The following is a 21,816-nucleotide window of genomic DNA, read 5'->3' as shown; positions in this document are numbered from 1 at the left end:
ACACCTTGCCCTATGCATCTCTTCAATCTGGCTGTTCCTGAGTTATATCTGCATATTTTTATTTTAAAAAATGGTAATCTAGTAAATAAACTGTTTTCCTGAGTACTGTGAGCCACTTCAGCAAATTAATCAAACCTGAGGAGGCGGCTGTGGGACCCTCCAATGTATAGCCCAGTTGGTCAGAAGCACAGGTGAGAACCTGAACTTGTGACTGGCACCTAAAGTAGGGGAGAAGGGCAATCTTGTAAGACTGAGCTCATAACTTGTTGAATCTGATGCTATCTCCAGGTAGATAGTGTCACAATGGAGTTAATTGCTTGGTGGTGTTGGAACACATACCCTGGATTGTTCTAGTAGCAGAAACAGTAAGCACAAAGCTCCTGAGGCTACAATAGACCTGGTATGTTTCCAGAGCTGTAAGGAGGCCAGAGTGGTTGAAAAAAACACAAGAGATAAAAGAGAAGAAATGGAGGAGTGGAAGGGACAAATTGTGTAGGGCCTGGTAGGTCACTATAAAGATTTAAACTTTTTTACCGTAAGTGAAATGGGAAGCCAGAAGAATCTTTTGAGCAGAGAAGTGCATGATCTCATTTAAGTTGTAAAAAATCACTCTGGAAGCTGTGAATAGACTGAAGGGGGTCCAGGCAGGAGCAGGGAGACTAGTTAGAAGGCAGGACAAAAATAATCCAGGTGGAAAATGATGAAGGCTTGGACCATGGTAGTAGCCATGAGGGTGATAATAACTAGTTGGATTTGGGATATATTCTGAAGGCACAGTTTACAGGATTTGCTGAGGAATCAGACATGGGAATAACAGAAAATAAGGTGTCAAGGATACTTTAGGATTATGGCCAGGGAAACTGAAATGATAATGGAGTTGTTAACAGAGATGAAGGAAGACCATAGAAGAAGCAGGCGACTGTGAGTGGACTTGACAGTGGGTATATGGTGCTTCACTGTACTATTCTTTTTTTCTTTTGTGTGTATTTGAAGTTATCCATAATAAAAAGGTTAAGAAGAAGAAAATAATGAATGGCAGGAGAAGAACTAGAAACAGTATAAACAGTATAGAGTGATTTCCAAAATCCCAGGCAGTAACAGGGCAATGATCTGTCTTGAAGCCAGAAGGGAATACTATTTCGAGGAAAAATGTATCTCTGGATATAAGCTTTTAGAACATGGGCTGAAAATATTAATGGCATAGAAAACAATCTCAGGCACATTCACACTTAATGACACAATTTGTAATTAAGTGCAGCTGGAATGTTGATGATTTTCTCTTCAGGGGGGCAAGGTACCAGGATGTGGATGGCATGAAGGCCACTCAATTAGCCTCTGACACTCTGATCTTAAAGTCACCGTGAAAGACAATAAAGTCTAGTACAGCAGAGGATCGCCCTAGCTTATAACTCTGCTCTTATTCAAGGCAGACTGTACTCTGGGCACCAAACTTATATACAAAGAGAGTACACAGCAGCTGCCCCTAAAAGGACTTTCCAACAATTGATGCCTATTATTGCTCTCTGACTTTTGGAAAGCTTAATTCTACAGAGGTGGTTAACTAAATGCTGAAGCAGTTTTAACTAAGGCCAGCCTCTAGGGGAACTCTTAGATGGACTGGTTGTACCTTTTAGGGTGTGAGAGGGCAGACTTATTTAGCGACCACATAAAAGAAGACAGGCTAAACAAAAAAGAATGAGGCCTGACAGATGAGACAGGTGTTATTTCAGACTTTCACCAGGAGGATTTAAAATTCAGAATCTCTATCATTCACAAAGATAAGCTGAAAGGAAGTTCTAAGAATGAACCTTAGGTCTCTGAGCTGTGAATATGGCCCTTCTGTTCTTGGGATATTACCAAGGCTACAGGCAAAGCTGTTGTCACTATGGGGTATTTTCTAGTTCTTCTGGAAACTGCTAAGCCATCTCAAGCTTCGAGACACTGAGTCCAAGGTGAAGCACAACCCAGAAGGGCTGTTTACATACCTGCTTTTTAAGCAAAAGTAGGAGCTAGGATTACATTGTTATAGATACCTTCAAGGGCAAAACGGCTCAACACTGGCTATGCCATGTGTGGCGTGGTCTCCTTGACAGCCGAGAGAGACTCTCCTTGATGTAACTGATGTGGCATTAGTTACAGGAATACCTTTCCTCACACAGGCCCAGGAAGCTAAGCTGTTCTGTTAAAAATGATAACTTTGGCTCATATAGTGAAACAAGCCTTAACTTGAATTACCAGGAAGCAGCTCGAGTCTTCCCCAGCTTAAAGAACAGAGCACATTCATCCAATGAGACAACTAATGCCAATCACAATTTTTGGTAAATAAGGGCTTGAAATTTTATCCAAGATGACATTCACTGTTTTAATTGTTGTAGAAGAGCACTGGCATCTTTGCCACATAGCTAAACCCAAGAAATCTTTCAATAAACCCAATTCTGTTAAAAGATGGACTTGGCTTCCTAAATTTAGAATTTTTACCGACATTCAAGTGAAGTTAGTTTGAAGGTTTTTTGTGTATGTATCTGTGTTGTCTGATTCTTAAGTCAATGTTATTTAGCTCATAAAAATTATTTGGAAATGTTCTTTCTAGGTTCTGTAACATTTCAAATAGCAATAGTATTACTTATTACAGATTTGGTGGAACTCTCCTGTGAAATCATTGTGCTTTCTGGGGACATAGCTCTTCATTTTTTTCAATTAATTTTACAATAATTGGTTGGTTTATTTGTATTTCTTCTGGGTTCTATTTTATTTATTTCCTGGGCAGTCATCCATTTTTACTCAGGTTTTCAAAATTATTTGCAAAAAGTTGAAGAAAACCTCTTAGAAATAGTTTTTATTTCTCAAGAGATGCATGTGAAAGTCTGGAGATAGCCTAAGCAGACTCCTTACCTTGGCAAAATTATTTTCTCTTCAGCTGTTAGGAAGGCAAAGTCATTAAAAGTGCTAAATTTCATAGATGGTGGATATTTGAATGGTTTTCCTCCAAAATTGAACTCACATTGTTGATATGACATGAAACTAGCTGCAGCAAAAAATCCAGATCTACAAATAAAAATGATTACAGGGGTTAAGAGAATTCAGAAAAACAAAGTAAAGTTCATACACAAACCAGAAAACATTCTGGTTTTCAGAAAGTTGGAACAAGTCACACCCTAGAAGGGTGACAAATTCTGTTTGCTAACTTAGGAGTTACAACTAGAGAATATCCTGCCCTCATCTTCCTCTATCAACCTTTGGGATAGTTTTAAGTATGATCAAATACTTGAAATAAAAGGATTGCTCATCACAACTATGTAAATGGACAGTATTTTTCCTGAGGAAAAGTGTATCCCATACATCTATTCAAATTTTGGACTTGGAAAAGCTACTTACACAGTAGATGAAAAGACTTGCTTCTCAGGAGGCAACTGGTTGCCATTTAAAAAGAAGATCATTTGCTTTTCATTCAAGTCTAACAGAAATCCTACTGTGTCTCCTAGAGGATAAAGAGAAACATTGTAAGGATAAGGGTGTGTACTACAAGGATTCTGCTAAGTGTCTCAAAGGGTTTTGATGTCACTGTATTAAGTCTGTACCTGCAGCCATGTATTCAGCATATTCATCTTTCTTGCTTCTTCTGCAACTGATCTGACCCCTTCATACCAGTATTTTAATGTACCATTAAGAAGCAAATGTTGTCAATTAAGCTGTGAGAAGCCATCAATTATAAGAAGCATTCCAATTTCAAAGATGTTAAAATGTGGAAAAATGTGCATTTGGGAACCAGTGGAATACAGTAAGATCAAAATCACGAGCTTCTTTGTCTCTCTGGTTAAGAGTTAAAACTCCCTGAGATAACTGCCCCAAAACATGTTTAAAACAAATTGCATTCATCTTCACTTATAAAGTTTTTGCTTTTTAAACTGCCAAAGATAAACATACGAAATTACACAGTAATGACAAGAAAAATGGACACTCAGTGCTAGTGGAGGAAAATCTGGTAGTATATAGCAAGAGCCTTGAAATTCTGTATCCCCCTTGCCAGAGAAATTTCATTTCTAAGGATCTGTCCTGAGAAAATCTGGAATGGGTTATAGTATCTTTTTAAAATAATAATTTTAAAGGGCATAAATGTAAATGTTCAAACTGGAGGCACTGATTAATATAGCGTAATTCAGAAAAACAAAGTAAAGCTCATACACAAAGTGGTTTTCAGAAAGTTGGAACAAGTGTAATTACATAATGCAATATTGAAAAGACATTAAAAATAATGTTATTTAATAACCTGGAAAGTTGTTCAAGGCATACTAAGTATAACAACAACAATACACACTACATTTTAGGTGTTTTTCAAAAATCTCTAGAGATGGAGGAAATTACAAGGGATTCTAGTTCATTTTACTTTTCCCCCCATTTCCCATATCTTTATAATAAACATTACTTCAGTAATGCTTTTAAAAACAAACTTGACAGTCATTGTAGATAGTGCCTCTATCTTATGCCTGGTTTAGTAAAGTTTTATGTTCCTTTAAGAACCTGCAAGCCATTAAAATGGGTGCTTATGTTGGCTTTTCAGGTTTTGTCCTTTCCCACGTTACCAATTTAGTTTGTCAAGTGGAGTTGTCCCCTCTCAGCAGTGATCAAATTCCTGCTCTCTTGGCATGCCTGAAAATCCAGTTTACATCTATGACTGAGGCAGGAAACCAAGAGAGTGAGGCTTAGAGAGGTTTTAGCTACCTCCTATGTTGAGAATAAAATCTTCCCAGAGGTCCCATCCCTGACCATAGGATTCTACATCCTCAGAATGGTCTGGAGGCCCCTAGATGCACCTCCTGAGAATATCCTTCTCCAAGGCAGTGGCATCATGGCAGGGAAACCCTGTTTTCACTGGTATTAGTTGGGGGAAAAAAGACTCAACAACCTTAAATTTCATGATCTAAGTGTTCAACAAACTACCTGTGTGGCTCTAACTTTGCTGCTTGATTCTTTCATTAATAAATGTTTTCATGGGTCTAGGGCCTTGCATACTGCAAACTGGATGGAACAAAAAATTGAATGGGGCCAAAAAGATCATGCTGTTGGTAAGATATATTCCTGCTAAAAATCCTAAAGCTATGACTGAGAGTCCTGGTAGCCTGTGCCCCCTGCAGCACTCCAAGCCTGATGTCTGGCGAATGGAGGCAGGGCAGACATGTTTGAGGCTGAAAGTGCTCAAGCCATCCTAAAAAGCTGCTTATGAGGGGCCCACATGTGGCCACTGAATAGTGCTTATTCCACCACCATCTGATCTCTAAATAAATATCCTCATTTCAGTGGCATTACAATTTCAGTGTCCTTAGTATCTCCATGGCTGCTTTCATTCAAAATATATACCCAGAGAAGAAACTAGAATTCCTATTAATCTTAGTATCATTTCCCCACTAAATTAAGGATTTTGGCATCTGAAATGTTTTGCTAAAGGAAGGGCTCTGCCAAAGGGAATTTAATCAGAATGCCATTTACATCCATGACAGGAGATACAAAAGCTATTATCTCTTTACATATTTAATTTTCTGCCATTAAAACATTTCAAGGCCTAACATAATAGATGCCTCATCACAACAAGATGTCTTAATCTAGGCAATAAATTCATGAACCAGAGGAATGAATACCTTCTTTCCAGCATGGGTGTAAGTGAGGCTTACTTCTTGCGTTATACCAAATCAGCTGCCGGCAGCCATCATAGGCACAGGAATATTCATCATCCCCAATGCCGTAGCCTTCCTGGAGGGAGACAGGGCCCAGGAGATTAGCAAGGCTCTGCCTACTATGTTCTGGGAAAAAAAGTTTGTTTTTCATAACCATTAACCTGGTGGCTGGAATTCTAAGCTTTCTGGATGAAGAGAGCCTATGGTTCTTGGAAAATACCAAAATTCAAACCTAGGGGCCTATGTGAATAGATAATGACTTCACCAAGTTTCACATTTCCCAAGTTTCACATTTCTTAGTTCCTATAATTCTCACCAACCACCTTGAGGCTGGTGGCATTACACTATATTTTAGAGGAAATTAAAGGCTCAGAGAGGTCAACCAGCTTGCCCAAAGACATATTACTAAAAGGGTGAGGTTTGGACCTTGGAATCTTTTGATTCCAAGAATGGTGTGCTATCTACTTCACTGTGACTGGACAAACACCATTTTTGCATGTAGTCTTCAAAATACCCACATGCTCAGAGATTTCAAAACTGGAGAAAATAAAAAGGTTATGGAGATCAGCTAATAGCTATTATGAGATTGGCTCAATTTGAGCACCATACAGGTTCTTGGCAGCTTCTTTGATTATGTGTCTTCTAATTATTTCACAAATAAAAGGGTGCATGGGATCTTTAGAAATTATTTTGAGTGCTTTTAAAAAACCCCAGAAGAAACAGAGGAAGCATGCAGGTAAGATAACTGCCATCTTTAAGGGTTAATGGTGAAAGATTCTAGTGGAGAAAGGGACTGAAAATGTGAGCCAAATCAAGTAAGAGCTCACGTCCAAGTGATGGTCTGCTTATTCTATGGAATAAACAATGCCATGAGGTGAAAGATTGGAAAAAATACTCCTTGACTATTTGGACTACAATACACTGAATTTGGATGAGGTTCCTCCTAAGTGAGGCTTCTGAATTAGCCTGAAGGTATTCTTTCAGACAATTCCAGAGTTAAATAAACTTAGGTCTAACAGCCTTTAGGCAGGGAAGATATTCACCAGTCTACTAGAAATAATACGTTGCTATCCCTTCCAAAACTGAAAAAAGTAAAAACTTAGTTTATTTTCCAGGTGTTAGGGCACAGGCAAAAGGCAAGCCAATTCTTTTCTGTCTACTCTTTCTAATGTCCAAGGAAGTCTTCAACAGAACACTTAAAAGAAATCCCTAGAAGATTCCTAGCCACCAAAAGTTAAGGGCAGACTTTTCAGTGTAATTTCTATGCCTGGATGAATTTCACAACAGAGTGGCACTGTGGGACAATGGGGCAACTTCAACCATTTTAACCACAGATCACCTTTAGCCATATATATTTTAGTAATGAAAACACTGCTAAAAAAAAAAAAAAAAACTTCTTCCGTAGCTTGTAAATCAAGGAATATTTTGATCCTTCCCCACGTGGTGGGCACTGTTATTTTTTCTGCTGTCCAGCATCCCAATCCCTTCCTATTATGAGAAATGTACCAAGGATAGAGTGTCCTGCCCCCTGCTAGGGAGGTGAGATGGGACCTAGGCTTGGCTAGCTAGGCCCTGCCACCAGACACCCAACATGGTTTGAGTGACCCCACACGTGTGATGGTTGGGACTGATCTGTGACAGCAGTGTTGGCTTTCTCATGTACTGGCTGTTGTATTTTCTCTCTCTTGACCCTCTGACATTGCCTTGGAGCCTGGCTAATTCCTCAACAGTTTGGGAGCCCCTGACTTTTCTGTTTAAGGTAACAGAGTCATTTTATCCAAGGCAAGAGGCTTCAACAGAAGCTGCTCTGTATATTACGATTTTTATTTTAAAATCCTAAACAATCATCTTTAGGACATCATTTGGGGCAGGCTGTCAGCGTAATTGATACTATCTGTTTTAAATCTGTGCCCAAGTTGGGAACTAAAAGATTAAATGGCATTGTTCTCCAGACCCCCTTACTTGTGACTAGATGGTGCCACAAAAAAAACCCTTGCTAAGAGGTTTTAATTATGGCCCAGTTGACTAGGAAGCCCATCAGGGAAGGTTCTCCCCCAAAACAATGGCAGACTAGGATCTAGTTTCCCACCTGGACAAGAATCCAGACCTGACCCCTCCACTGGCCCTCTTCCTCCAATTTGCCCCTCTCCAGAAAGTTTATAAAAAGCCATGAACAATGCTGGGACACTATATAGCTTTGCTGAAAGGGACCTTTGGAAAGTATGCTTATGGAAGGCAAGTTTAGTTTGATTTTGTTGGATCACTTCTAAAACCCATCCCAGAACTTTCTATATGGGATGGGAGACTATTAGATTAACAAAATAATCCAAGGGGCTTTTCCAGCTCAAAGGGTAAAAATCTTATGTCACAAAATATTCCTGATCAAAACTGCATTCATCCCAAATAGCTTTATGAATAGTAGAAGCCAGCCAATTGGGCTGTGCATTAGAAGGGTATAAAGTGGCAAGAAATCAACACCTGCAGAGACCTCAACTGCTCACACTCCTGCTTCCTCTACTGGGTGGATTTAACCTCCCTTCCACAGTACAGCTTCCCATAACAAAAGATAAAGAATATATATTGAAAACAAATATGCTTACTAGTTACAAGGTAAAAATCAAATAAGAGAAGTCAAATCAATATTTAGTATTGTATGAAAGGAAGAGAATTCTGACAAAATTCTTAAAGCTTAAATGCAAGGTAAAAATCATCACTGGTCTCAGTATGAAATCCAAACCAATGACGTGGCTGGAGCCAGAGAAGTGCCTACAAAGCAAAGGACACAATCCAACCGTTAGGTGGAAAATTAATAGGAACTTAAACCTTGAACAGAAAAAAAGTTGAGGGGCAATGTCTCCTGTTCTCTCCCATTTCTAAAACAGTTAGGCAACCCACTGTTAGGAGTTTGGCACCACATGGTTCAGTCCAAGAAAACGATTGTGCAAAACTATCTGAGAAGTATCTTACATCCACTTACCAAAGAACTGCTGCTTGCACCCATTTGCATAGCTCTCCAGGGTACTCACGTGATTGAGAAATTTGCTGTCTCGTGTGGCCCAGCCAATCTGCATGACTCCTGAAGTGACCACTGTTACTTCATAGTACCACACCCCAGCATCCACACAGAAGGTGCAACGCACACTTTCAAAAGAGGAGGCATCACAGCGAGCCTGGCAAACCAGAGTATGAAGTCTACCATCAACGCCTGAAGACCAACACAGAACTCACAGCTTGGAAGGCTCAATGTATTTTTCCTATTAAAGCTTCTGGTGGGCTACCGTTTCTTTCTCTGTGCCACCTCGGTGACAAAAATTGCAAACCAAATAAAGCACACTTATTTTTTTATTAAGGTATCACTGATATACACTTTTATGAAGGTTTCACATGAAAAACATTGTGGTTACTACATTCACCCATGTTATCAAGTCACCCCCACACCCCCCTGCAGTCACTGTCCATCAGTGTAGTAAGATGCCACAGAGTCATTACTTGTCTTCTCTGTAAAGCATACCCTATCTTATAGGTTTATTTCCAGGGAATGCTAACAGCATTGGAAGACCTCAAAGATGGCTGCAGTATGAACTGGTGAAGGTTACTGACTTTATTTTTAAGTATTTACAGAGTTTTGCTCTTATAGTAAAATCTTTTACAAAAGCATAAACATTGCCTTAACCTTACTCGTTATGCTGGAGGGAGAGGACATTGAAGTGTGTAAGACAGGGTACCTAAAAATAACCTAAAGCAGGAAACTATGTAAGGCATATAGCCACATATAAGATCAAAGGGCCGCCTGAAGCCATTCTGCAAACAGCTCTTTAATCTTGACATGTTTAGTGCCTTTGGTATCTTCCTGTACATGAGCAGCTCCTTCAACAGCCTGCACCATGCAATCAACATTTCCAACATACAGGGAACAGGGAAAGCACAGACCGAATACCACTGGCTATGCAGGGATTAAAAAGCGGGGGGGTCTCTTAGAAGTACTAGTCTTTGTACCTTTAGCTGAATAAAATGGCAGATTAAAAATAGATATATTTAAGCAAACAGTCAATAAACCATAATGTTATAGTGCTTATTATATGTCTAGCACCATGTGGGATATAAAAGAGTAAATATTCCAAACACCCTCTCTCCTGCCACTTCTATCTCTAACCATTGAGTATGAAATAAACTTCATCTGTTCTCTTCAAGAAATTGTTGTTCAGAACCAGGGCATGAAAATGAGAACAAGATTTTCCCCCCAATGGTCCATCTGTGGAAAATTTACCTCCAAGCCATGAGGCGAGATCTTCAGGTACTCGCTGACATCATTGCTGTTCAGCATGGCCCTAATGCTATTCAAGTCCACTTTCTCATAGGTCAGTTTCCTACCTTCTTTTAAAACTGCAAGAGAAAAAGTGGTCATGTTTCTAAGGCAGGCTGTTGTGGAAAAAAAGCTAGTGTCATTGCCAGCTACCATTCTAGTTAAGTGAAGGTGCTTGTAAATGGCAGAACTGGTAGGGAGACTTATAACCGGGCAACCGGGCTAGCTGTTACATCACCACGTGAAGATCAGTTAAGCAAACACCAGAAAAGGCAGCACTCCTGGGTTTCTGCTTCTGTTCCCATGTTATCTTGTATGCAACCAAATCCAAATTATATTTTTCCAGAATTATTCTTTAACTGGCACTACACAGGGTGTACACTAAGCAACTCCCCACAATGATGCAGAAGCAGGGGTTACATGTCCAACTGTGCTTAGCACAGTGCTAACTATGGAGGCGGGGTGAGGGGATAGTAGTAATAGAGTTTTAGTTCTAGTCGCCCTTGAAGGAGAAAAGGAGAGAAGTCAGGAGTAACCTTCTTGATGCAGGTATGGCAAGACTTGAGTTTTGAAGAGCAAAGCTGGGTTAGGGAAAAGAGTAAAGAGAGAAAATTCCAAGTCATGGGACCAGGCCCAGAGGTTGGAATGACTGGCACCTACTTGCAGAACAGTGAAGAGGGTTTTTGCTGGGAAGAGTTGATTAGACAAGAGCCATCTGATAAATGGCCTTGATTGATGCAGCAGGACTACGGTCCCAGCAAACATTTTTGAACAAGAGAGTACTAGAATTAGAAGCATTCTCTATAATTCTTGTCTGAAGGGTCAACCTACCAAGAGAGCACCTTATAAGGAAAAACTCACACTATTACAAAATGAAGACCAGTGATCCTACATAAGAAATGGGTTTGAAAATGTAAATGGGCATTTCAATAAAAGACAATGACTTACAGAGATTGTCTAAGCTCCACTGGGCACAGAAACCAACTTGACGCTTCAGATAATTAGAATCATCAGCCCAGGACTCCAATGTGATAAGCCGGTCACTAATACTGGATTCAGAGATAGTCAATTTATTTTCACCTGTTTTGGAAGACATAAACCTTGAATCAACCATGAAAGAGTAGAATGATTTGCTAGGCAGATCAGTGGGGGCAAGGAGTGAGGAGAGGCCATTAGGTAACTTGGAAACTAGAATAATGGTGTAGCCCAAGAGCTCTGACTTCTTTAAAGAGAGAAGCAATCTCATCACTAACTGTTTAGATATAAAAAGTGGGTTAGTTACTATGGTAACCAAGTTTTGATTCTTAGATGAGAAAACTCTTGGCTTTGTCCCTATTACATCTCACTGGCCTTGAGGTGTCTACCCATGCAAAAACAATGTATGCATGTTTTTTTTTCTTTTCTTCTCTCCCTTCTTCAATGTATGCATGTTTGATGGAGTTCAAAGTGTAGCTCATCCAGTAACTAAGAAAAACTTAGTTTTCTTATTTTCATGACTGATTTTTCATGACTGATACAGATCATTAGTGCAGGAAGTCACTATACCTACTTGTCTGTGCAAACTTTTCCAGTGCGATAAGTGCAAAAAGCATGACTGTGGGGTGCAACTGTAACTTCTGAAAGACAACAAAAGAAAACAAAAACAAAACATCAGTCCCCTGTGGCAAGAGGCAAGCAGCAGCAAGTTATCAATTTCTACTTCTTACCCAATATATTAGATTTTTTAAAATCTGAGCAGTCAGAAAGCTTACTTGTTCAAGTTCACAATTAGCCATTTACTAATATTTTTAGTAATGAAGAAGCAAGACAAAGTCTCTTAAAATCTTGTATTACTTTCTTGAAGTCACTGGGTTCATTTATAGATATGGAAATTTCAAACATATCTTGTTAAATGCATTGTTATTTCACTTAGTAACATTCATATTAGGGCTTTGTTAAATAAAATAATGCTGATTCTTACATTCACTTAAGCAAGCCAGACAAACCTAGAACTATAGCTAAAAATGACATTTTAGTCAGAACCCTAAAAGGAACCATTTATTCATCACTCAAGTTTCAAAATTATAAATTATGATATTAGGAACTAATTGCTTAGTTTTCAATCTGTTCTCTGACAGGAATTCCACAAATGCTAATGATAGGTGGAAGAAAGCAACAGGTGGATTCTTCCAGTTACACTTAAGTTCACGTTGCATATATCCACATTTAAGAAAGGTCTATCTGCTCAAAATCACATCTTCTCTCAGCTCTCCTTTCCTGCATCAACATTAGGAGCCTACAAAGGAGCTCTAGAACATGATTCCCACTCACTTCCCTGGGGCCCAACTAGGTTCTGCAAAGCTCACATAAGCACCATCCTTCCCTGCTGCAAAGCCTGCTCAGCACCCTGCTTCTTGCCATATCCATTCTCAACCTCTTTTCAGGCCCTGCACCCTCCCCAGCTGGCTACTCAGTCTATGTCATTGTCATCCTGTCTCTGGACACTGTCTTCTGATCAGACAATTCTCTGTAATATCCCAGGAACATAGGCATTTCCATGTCTGGGCTTCTGCTGGTGATGTGCCCTTAGCCAAGAAAACCATTTTTGACTCCTGTGTGTACAATCAAATCCTAATTTTATGGTGTGACCCAGCTGAGGTCCTACCTTCATCAGGAAGGCTGTCTCCCATAACTCTGCAATCCATACATTCACCTTCTTAGAACTCTTTCTTGGCACTTAGTCTGAAGGAAGCAGTTTTGCCCTTGATCACATCCTGTCATACAATGGAGGCTAACTATCTTGTCTGAGCAGTTTTGTTCCCTCAGTGAACCAGGTAACTTCTTGAGAGCAAAGGACTGTTATACCACCTCTGTATCCCCAGAATTAAGCTAAGTATAATTACTTAGCATAATGTTAAATGTTTTAAGTACATATCTTTGAAACTGAAAAACAAGGTCTTTCAGATTTTGAAAAAGATCAATGCTCAGAAGGCCTGGAAAAATAACTTCTAAAAACATGGACCAGTCAAGACTGTGTGACAGATCTGACAGCACAGCCTCAGCCAACCATAAGTCCAACAGACAATACATCAAATACTCAACAACAGTTCTTTAAGAGCAGCAGCAAGTGGGGAGGGAAGTAGAAATTTATATGTACTGGGAATCTGTTTCCTGGCTTGGAATACCATGTAATTTTGTTTCCACTGTGGAGGTCATTACTGCCATTTGGCAGGCTCTAAGGACATATGCAAAAAAGCCAATCATAGCAGCCATCTTATGACTAAATTTAAAACTAGACCAACTCAGCTGTTTTTCACTTATAATAAATTCCTATTCCACCTTCATTTTTTTTAACATAGGAAGAACAGATAAAACATTCAGGAAATACCTGCAAATAATATTTATAACTGAATCCATTCTCTGTGCCAGTGGCTAAGCTGGCAAGGTTAGAAAAATGCACAATCTAGAGGACTAAGAATAAACGGCTTTGATGCCTCACTTACCAGACACTGTAGCAAATATTCCAGTATTCCTGGGCTAAGTAAACCTATACTTGCAGGACCTAGATGAATACAACAAACACTGTATATAATTAAATGTGTCATATTACATTTAATCAGTAACTAAAAACAGAAAAATTGTTTTGATAGGACTCTTTTACAAAGTATTATCACGCACATTTATTGTATTCATGTGTTACGCTCTGAGGTGGGAACCAGTACTATCCCCATTTCACAGCTGAGCAACTAAATCCATGGAGTGAAGTCACTCACTTCAGGGCACTTAGGGAGCATGTGGGAGAGTCTGAACCATCACCCATGTGTTCTGATTTCTGATCCATTGTTTCTTCCACCTGTACTTTGATGTTAACTTTCCTAAAATGGGTAATATTCATAAACAAGTTAAATACCTGCTTCTCATCTCAGAAATCACTCCAATTTAAAGTTCCTTTTCCTCTTTCCCTACCTTGTATGTCTCTACTATTTAGCTAAAGTTTATAAAGTGTGGGGTGTGTATATATATATATGTTATATATAACCTATGTTTATAATATTTTTTGTATTATACATTAACATACATGTTAATAACATATAGGCTATATATATATAATATGCATACACACATACACATGTAATCTTTGTTATACTGAGTTTAGCCTTATCTTAATTTTAAAGCAAATAAGTAAAACCCTTTTATTTTAAACTTCCTTCTGAAAATCCTCAGAGCTAACTTAAATTGCTTTTACTTTTGTGGCCTTAGAGTAAATTTTTTCCAGTGAGTCCATCCCTCAGTTTTTTTTCTTTTTTTGAAGATGCTTCTTTCTGCTACAGCAGGCTTGGTCAACACCCTGCAGCGCAGTCTTCCTCTTAATATGAAACAACATTAGGATGGAGCTGCCCAGTTACCTGCCAGTTTCTCCGCCAAACAGCCTAGGACTGCAGATGTGTTCCTGTGTTTGGCAGGATGACCTGAGTCCTGGCAAGCGACTTCTCCATTTAAATTGAGAATTTCAGTCAACTTCTGGAGTGCATCCTAAAAATAAAAATGTACAAGTGGATTTGATACATACACTACTTAGTTTTTCCCCAAGGTAATTCTGAGACACAAGCTGTAACTTAGGCATTAAATTAACTCAGCACAATGAGACAAACATGATACCCAATGATATTATAATTGATGGGAAACGTTAGTTTTTCCTGAAACTAACCTAAAAGTTTTCTTACATGAATCACTGGATTCCATTTCACTCAAATTCTACCAGTGCTATTAAATATAAGCTATATACTCTTGAATTATTAAACAGACTAAAACCACCCAATTGGCAGCATGACTGGTAACAACAGAGCTTAGTGATGTTGAAAGAGCTACTTTTAAAAACAAACAAGCAAGAATAAATATCACCAGAGCTTTTGAGGCAAATTAGAATCCTCTGGTAAGCCTAGGTAAAGGTCAGTATCAGTGACTAGGCTGAAGGCTTTTCCCTTCTGTCCATGTTTTTCCTTGTTGGGCCCAAATGTCTGAGGCTTCAGCAAATGAAAGATGCCAGAATCCAAACATTTTTAAAAGGATTCCACAGAATATATGGACTAAGGCAATGAATGGTGGATACTTTTATTCTATGTAAGGGATAATCAAGGTTATACCAATCTTTAATATGTTTGAGCAGAACTCACAAGTGCTTTCAGTATAAGATTTTCCCCTTAATAAAAAACATTTAAAATATTTGTGTTATGAGGAAATTGTTTAGAGAAAGATAAGAAAAGCAGCTCAGCAACTGAATGTTCCCTTCCAGTTTCCAAATAAAGATTTGCCATTTCAGATATAAATAATTCCATTTTAAACATTAAAAAAATTTTAAACTAAAGCTTTATAGTAAGCTAGTGAGAGAAAGAGGAGGTAGCACTTCATTAGTAATAAAATACAAGTTCACATAATGAAATTAATACTGAATAAAACAGACCCCAAATGTAGAAATGCACTATATCAGATTTTCTTTGGGGTCATTCATCCTGTATTTAAGCACAGATAACAGTTTCATAAAAGATAAATACAAACTTACTTTAGTGGGCAGTGGACATTCATCTAATAACAATGTTATAACAGCTGGTCCCAGTGGGTCATCCAATGGAATGACTCTAATTAAAGACTGGACAACGTCCAACCATCCTTCATCTAAGAGCAAATCAAGAAGATTATACAATGGAGCCACTATTTTTAAAATGTGAAAATAGGTAAGTTATAACACAAAGATGACTCCACACTGAAATAGAAACACTTCCAGCCTTCATCTGATAGTTTTTAAGCAGCTAACACTTGGCATAGGCATAGTCATCAAGGTAGAGTCAAAGAATCATGATTTATAAGAGTCTGGTGATTTGGGGGCATCTTTATTTAGAGAAAATCCAGCTATTGTACTGGATTCTCAAATTATAATTAAAACCATTTTCACCATCCTATTTACAACATAGGAGTTAACTGAGATGATTAAGTATCTGAGGCAACTGGATCATTTTCAGAATGACATGTAGGAAACTGAGGGGCAAAAAATTACCCTCCACACTTCTAGAAGAGTTACAATCAAAGATGTGTCAATGCCAAATAATTTTTCTTTTGATAATTTCAGTGAGATAAAACCATTATTAAAAGGTGCAGCTATAAATTCAGGTTAATTTTTATCCTTGTACAGGAATATTTCCATACACTAATGGCTTTTTTCTTTGTCATGTATGTTTATTTTTGGAACCTTTATTTTAAAAAAAAGTGGCCATATTTCTTCACAATCATTAATTCATTAGGAAGTATTCAAAAAAATTTTTTAAATACCTGTTTCTGCCATTTCATGCAATGTAATCATTGAATAGGGAGGTTCCTGATCACTGAAAAACAAACATTCAAGACATTAAACTTGAAGAAATATGACAATTCCAAATAAAAATTCAAACTGGACGTGTAGGGGTAGAAAAAGAAAGAAGAAATGAACATGACTATAGAGAAAGAGATGGAAGAGACAATCAGAGCTATAGTCTCTGACACACACCGCATGTGCTTATTTCTAAGGTCACTGGCTGTGATGGCCCACAAATGACACAGGTAGAAGATCACAGGAAAGGCCCACCATGTGGCCTTAAGTAAAAGCACAGAACCAAACCTAGAGACCACAGCCTACTTAAAACTTTAGTTCTAGCGTCCCAATGCCAACTGAACAAAGTCAGGGAGGTCAACACCATCTTCCTCATACTTACCTCAAAAAAATGCCAGGAAGGGAGATGACAATCCCTGCTGAGGATTTAAGGAAGCAAGGGCCTACATAAACACCTTCACTTTTTTTTGGTTGTTGTTATCATTAATCTACAATTACATGAAGAACATTATGTTTACTAGGCTCCTCCCTTCACCAAGTCCCGCCCCCCACACCCCATTACAGTCACTGTCCATGAGCGTAGTAAGATGCTGTAGAATCAGTACTTGTCTTCACTGTTGCACAGCCCTCCCCATGCACCCCCCTACATTATACATGCTAATCATAAAGGCCTCTTTCTTTTTCCCTGCCCTTCCCACCCATCCTCCCTAGTCCCTTTCCCTTTGGTAACTGTTAGTCCATTCTTGAATTCTGTGATTCTGCTGCTGTTTTTTTCCTTCAGTTTTTCTTTGTTCTTATACTCCACATGAGTGAAATCAATTGATACTTGTCTTTCACCGCTTGGCTGATTTCACTGAGCATAATACCCTCTAGCTCCATCCATGTTGTTGCAAATTGTAGGATTTGTTTTCTTCTTATGGCTGAATAATATTCCATTGTGTATATGTACCACATCTTCTCTATCCATTCATCTACTGATGGACACTTAGGTTGCTTCCATTTCCTGGCTATTGCATATAGTGCTGCGATAAACATAGGGGTGCATCTGTCTTTTTCAAACTGGGCTACTGCATTCTTAGGGTAAATTCCTAGAAGTGGAATTTCTGGGTCAAATGGTATGTCTATTTTCAGCTTTCAGAGGAACCTCCATACTACTTTCCACAATGGTTAAACTAATCTACATTCCCACCAACAGTGTAGGAGGGTTCCCCTTTCTCCACAACCTCGCCAACATTTGTTGTTATTTGTCTTTTGGATGGTGGCAATCCTTACTGGTGTGAGGTGATATCTCATTGTGGTTTTAATTTGCATTTCTCTGATGACTAGTGATGTGGAGCATCTTTTCATGTGTCTGTTGGCCATCTGAATTTCTTCTTTGGAGAAGTGTCTGTTCAGCTCCTCTGCCCATTTTTTAATTGGATTATTTGCTTTTTGTTTGTTGAGGTGCATGAGCTCTTTTTTTTTATTTTGGTATCATTAATCTACAATTACACGAAAGACATTTTGTTTACTAGGCTCCCCCCTTCACCAAGTCCTCCCAACATACCCCTTCACAGTCACTGTCCATCAGTGTAGTAAGATGCTATAAAATCACTACTTGTGTTGCACAGCCCTCCCCGTGGCCCCCCACACTATACATGCTAATCATAATGCCCCCTTTCTTTTTCCCGGCCCTTATCCCTCCCTTCCCAGCCATCCTCCTCAGTCCCTTTCCCTCTGGTAACTATTAGTCCATTCTTGGGTTCTGTGATTCTGCTGCTGTTTTGTTCTTTCAATTTTCCTTTGTTCTTATACTCCACATGAGTGAAATCATTTGGTACTTGTCTTTCTCCGCCTGACTTATTTCACTGAGCATAATACCCTCTAGCTCCATCCATGTTGTTGCAAATGGTAGGATCTGTTTTTTTCTTATAGCTGAGTGATATTCCATTGTGCATATGTACCACATCTTCTTTATCCATTCATCTAGTGATGGACATTTAGGTTGCTTCCATATCTTGGCTATTGTAAATAGTGCAGCGATAAACATAGGGGTGCATCTGTCTTTTTCAAACTGGGCTACTGCATTCTTAGGGTAAATTCCTAGAAGTGGAATTCCTGGGTCAAATGGTATGTCTATTTTGAGCATTTTGAGGAACCTCCATACTGCTTTCCACAATGGCTGAACTAATTTACATTCCCACCAGCAGTGTAGGAGGGTTCCCCTTTTTCCACAACCTCGCCAACATTTGTTGTTATTTGTCTTTTGGATGGTGGCAATCCTTACTGGTGTGAGGTGATATCTCATTGTGGTTTTAATTTACATTTCTCTGATGACAAGCGATGTGGAGCATCTTTTCATGTGTCTGTTGGCCATCTGAATTTCTTCTTTGGAGAAGTGTCTGTTCAGCTCCTCTGTCCATTTTTTAATTGGGTTATTTGCTTTTTGTTTGTTGAGGTGTGTGAGCTCTTTATATATTTTGGATGTTGGCCCTTTATCAGATCTGTCATTTATGAATATATTCTCCCATACTGTACGATACCTTTTTGTTCTATTCATGGTGTCCTTTGCTGTACAGCTTTTCAGCTTGATATAGTCCCACTTGTTCATTTTTGCTTTTGTTTCCCTTGCCTGGGGAGATATGTTCAAGAAGAGGTCACTCATGTTTATGTCTAAGAGATTATTGCCTATGTTTTTTTCTAAGAGTTTTATGGTTTCATGACTTACGTTCAAGTCTTTGATCCATTTCGAATTTACTTTTGTGTATGGGGTTAAACAGTGGTCTGTTTCATTCTCTTACACGTAGCTGTCCAGTTTTGCCAGCACCATCTGTTGAAGAGACTGTCATTCCCCCATTGTATGTCCATGGCTCCTTTATTGTATATTAATTGACCTCCTTTATTGTATATTAATTGACCATATATGTTTGGGTTAATGCCTGGAGTCTCTATTCTGTTCCACTGGTCTGTGGCTCTGTTCTTGTGCCAGTACCAAATTATCTTGATTACTGTGGCTTTGTAGTAGAGCTTGAAGTTGGGGAGCGAGATCACCGCCCCCCCATTTTATTCTTATTCTTCCTTCTCAGGATTGCTTTGGCTATTTGGGGTCTTTGGTGTTTCCATATGAATTTTTGAACTATTTGTTCCAGTTTATTGAAGAATGTTGTTGGTAATTTGATAGGGATTGCATCAAATCTGTATATTGCTTTGGGCAGGATGGCCATTTTGACGATATTAATTCTTCCTAGCCAAGAGCATGGGATGAGTTTCCATTTGCTAGTGTCCTCTTTAATTTCTCTTAAGAGTGGTCTTATAGTTTTCAGGGTATAGGTCTTTCAGTTCCTTGGTTAGGTTTATTCCTAGGTATTTCATTGTTTTTTATGTAATTGTGAATGGAATTGTTTTCCTGATTTCTCTTTCTATTAGTTAATTGTTAGTGTATAGGAAAGCCACAGATTTTTGTGTGTTAATTTTGTATCCTGCAAGTTTACTGTATTCCAATATCAGTTCTAGTAGTTTTGGAGTAGAGTCTTTAGGGTTTTTTATGTACAATATCATGTTATCTGCAAATAGTAACAGTTTAACTTCTTCTTTACCAATTTGGATTGGTTGTATTTCTTTGTTTTGTCTAATTGCCATGGCTAGGACCTCCAGTACTGTGTTGAATAACAGTGGGGAGAGTGGGCATCCCTGTCTTGTTCCCAATTTCAGAGGAAAAGCTTTCAGCTTCTCGCTGTTAAGTATGATGTTGGCTAACACTTTCACTTTTAAGTGTTCTTCTGGGAAATATTACTATATACTTAAAATTCACTGAATGGTGTCAGAGGAAAAAGAAACCAAGCTTAACTGAGAAGCTGCTTAATATTCTACACACTGATCTATAATGGCATTATATACCTTAATCCAGTGGATTTTCAAACCATGATGCCAGGAATCCTAAGGAGGTGCTTTAGAGGAACAACAATAATGAATGAAGTATTTTCCACCAAGCAATGATAAATCTAATTACTTAGGAACTATATTCACCAATTATTTGTTTACATATTTTGGCTTTCTGTTTTACTATGGAAAAAAACTGTAAAAAACTATTGTCTTCAATCTTTTAATCCTCAGAATAACCTTGTGATATGAGAATTATCATGTTCACTTCAGGTCTCATTAGGTGCTGATTATTTGACACATCCAGTACCCTTTCATAATTAGGGAAAATTCTTACTTGAAAGAGTTGTTTTTAAACAGTATAACTAATACAAACATTTCTGGAGAGCAATCTGGCAATAATTGAAATTAAGTGTGCATATACCCAACAATGCTGGAGAAACTATTACATAGGTAATAGATGCATATGAGGCTACCTGCTGCAGTACTATCTGTAGGAACAAAATATGGAAGTAAACTAATTTACCATCACCAAGTTATAGGATAACCAAATACAGTCATTCCAAGCACATGAAGGAATACTCTGGAGCAGTCAGATGCAATTGTGCTTTACCTACAGTGACATAACTCTCCAACGTAACGTTGAGAGTAGTTAAAAACAAAGAGATTTCTATAATTATATCAGTTGTGAACATTTTAAAAATTACATGCAAACACTATAACTTCCTATATAGACATAAACAAACATATGGCAGGCAAATTGGAAGAATATACCTTAAATTCCTAGAATGGTATCCACTGGTATTTGGAGATAGGTACAGGACAATGAAATTAGGGAAGAAGGGAAAAATAATAAAAACATGACAGGATCAGAGATCAATAAAGAATATGAGCACCTCAATTCTGTACAGATGGACTTAAAGGGCACACACATCCCTATATTCAAAAAACAAGATAAATTTTGTGGAACAGAAATAGAAATTTCTGGTGAGAGGCAGGAGCTAAATCCACAGGACTACTAGACTCTGGATAAGTAACCAGACAGAGGTGACCAGGAGCTCTATGCCTGTGGAGTAGTTAATGGGGATCAAAACCCTACCTGTGCAAGGTGTGGAGCAGACTTACTAAATGAAGTTGGCACAAGGCTCTCCTTTCAGGAAAAGGAGTTGAAAAAAGTTATGAATGACAATCTGAGCTACAACTGGTATAAAGCTGCAAGTCTCCAGTGGCAGAAAAAGACAGAGAAAGCCATGTAGCCAGATTCACGCTTCTTACAGTGGGATGGAAATCAGAGCTACCAACTTTAGCTTCAGTCAGACTGAAGTGCCCTGGGACCTAGATGGAGAAGATAACAAAGTGACAGATGTGAAAAGAGAGACATATTGACAGAATTACAGAGAGGCAGAGAACACACACACATATAAATGGGGGAAAACCCTTCTAACAAGAGGAGCCTGCATATTAAAGTTTCAAATCACATGAGAATACCATTAGTAATCCGAGGATAGTCACTACCAAAAACATGCAAATAACCAAACTCCAAATGATTTTAAAATACGTGTATTTAAAGCAAATTTCCTTTAGCAACTCTCTCACTGTGGCCTTAGGAACTGGTTTCCTCTGAGATCAACGACTTGCTTTCCTAA

At 38.5% G+C, this 21,816-nt stretch overlaps 1 protein-coding gene across 1 annotated transcript in view; it reads right to left on the bottom strand.

Annotated features, from left to right (window-relative positions):
• RSPRY1 (ring finger and SPRY domain containing 1) overlaps positions 1-21,816 on the bottom strand; it is a 45,036-nt gene that overhangs the window by 7,561 nt on the left and 15,659 nt on the right. Inside the window, exons 3-13 of the mRNA XM_037010785.2 lie at positions 16,276-16,328; positions 15,512-15,624; positions 14,358-14,484; positions 13,455-13,513; positions 11,522-11,588; positions 10,921-11,052; positions 9,937-10,052; positions 8,696-8,839; positions 5,634-5,745; positions 3,376-3,478; positions 2,893-3,045 (exon numbers count right to left, since the gene is read on the bottom strand). Coding sequence (XP_036866680.1) covers positions 2,893-3,045; positions 3,376-3,478; positions 5,634-5,745; positions 8,696-8,839; positions 9,937-10,052; positions 10,921-11,052; positions 11,522-11,588; positions 13,455-13,513; positions 14,358-14,484; positions 15,512-15,624; positions 16,276-16,328 — 1,179 coding nt within the window. The remainder of the gene's footprint in view (positions 1-2,892; positions 3,046-3,375; positions 3,479-5,633; positions 5,746-8,695; positions 8,840-9,936; positions 10,053-10,920; positions 11,053-11,521; positions 11,589-13,454; positions 13,514-14,357; positions 14,485-15,511; positions 15,625-16,275; positions 16,329-21,816) is intronic.

This window comes from Manis javanica, chromosome 17, assembly GCF_040802235.1.
Source record: "Manis javanica isolate MJ-LG chromosome 17, MJ_LKY, whole genome shotgun sequence".
NCBI lineage: Eukaryota > Metazoa > Chordata > Mammalia > Pholidota > Manidae > Manis > Manis javanica.
The sequence above is the reverse complement of the archived record's forward strand: the minus strand, read 5'-3'. Positions and strand labels throughout refer to the sequence as shown.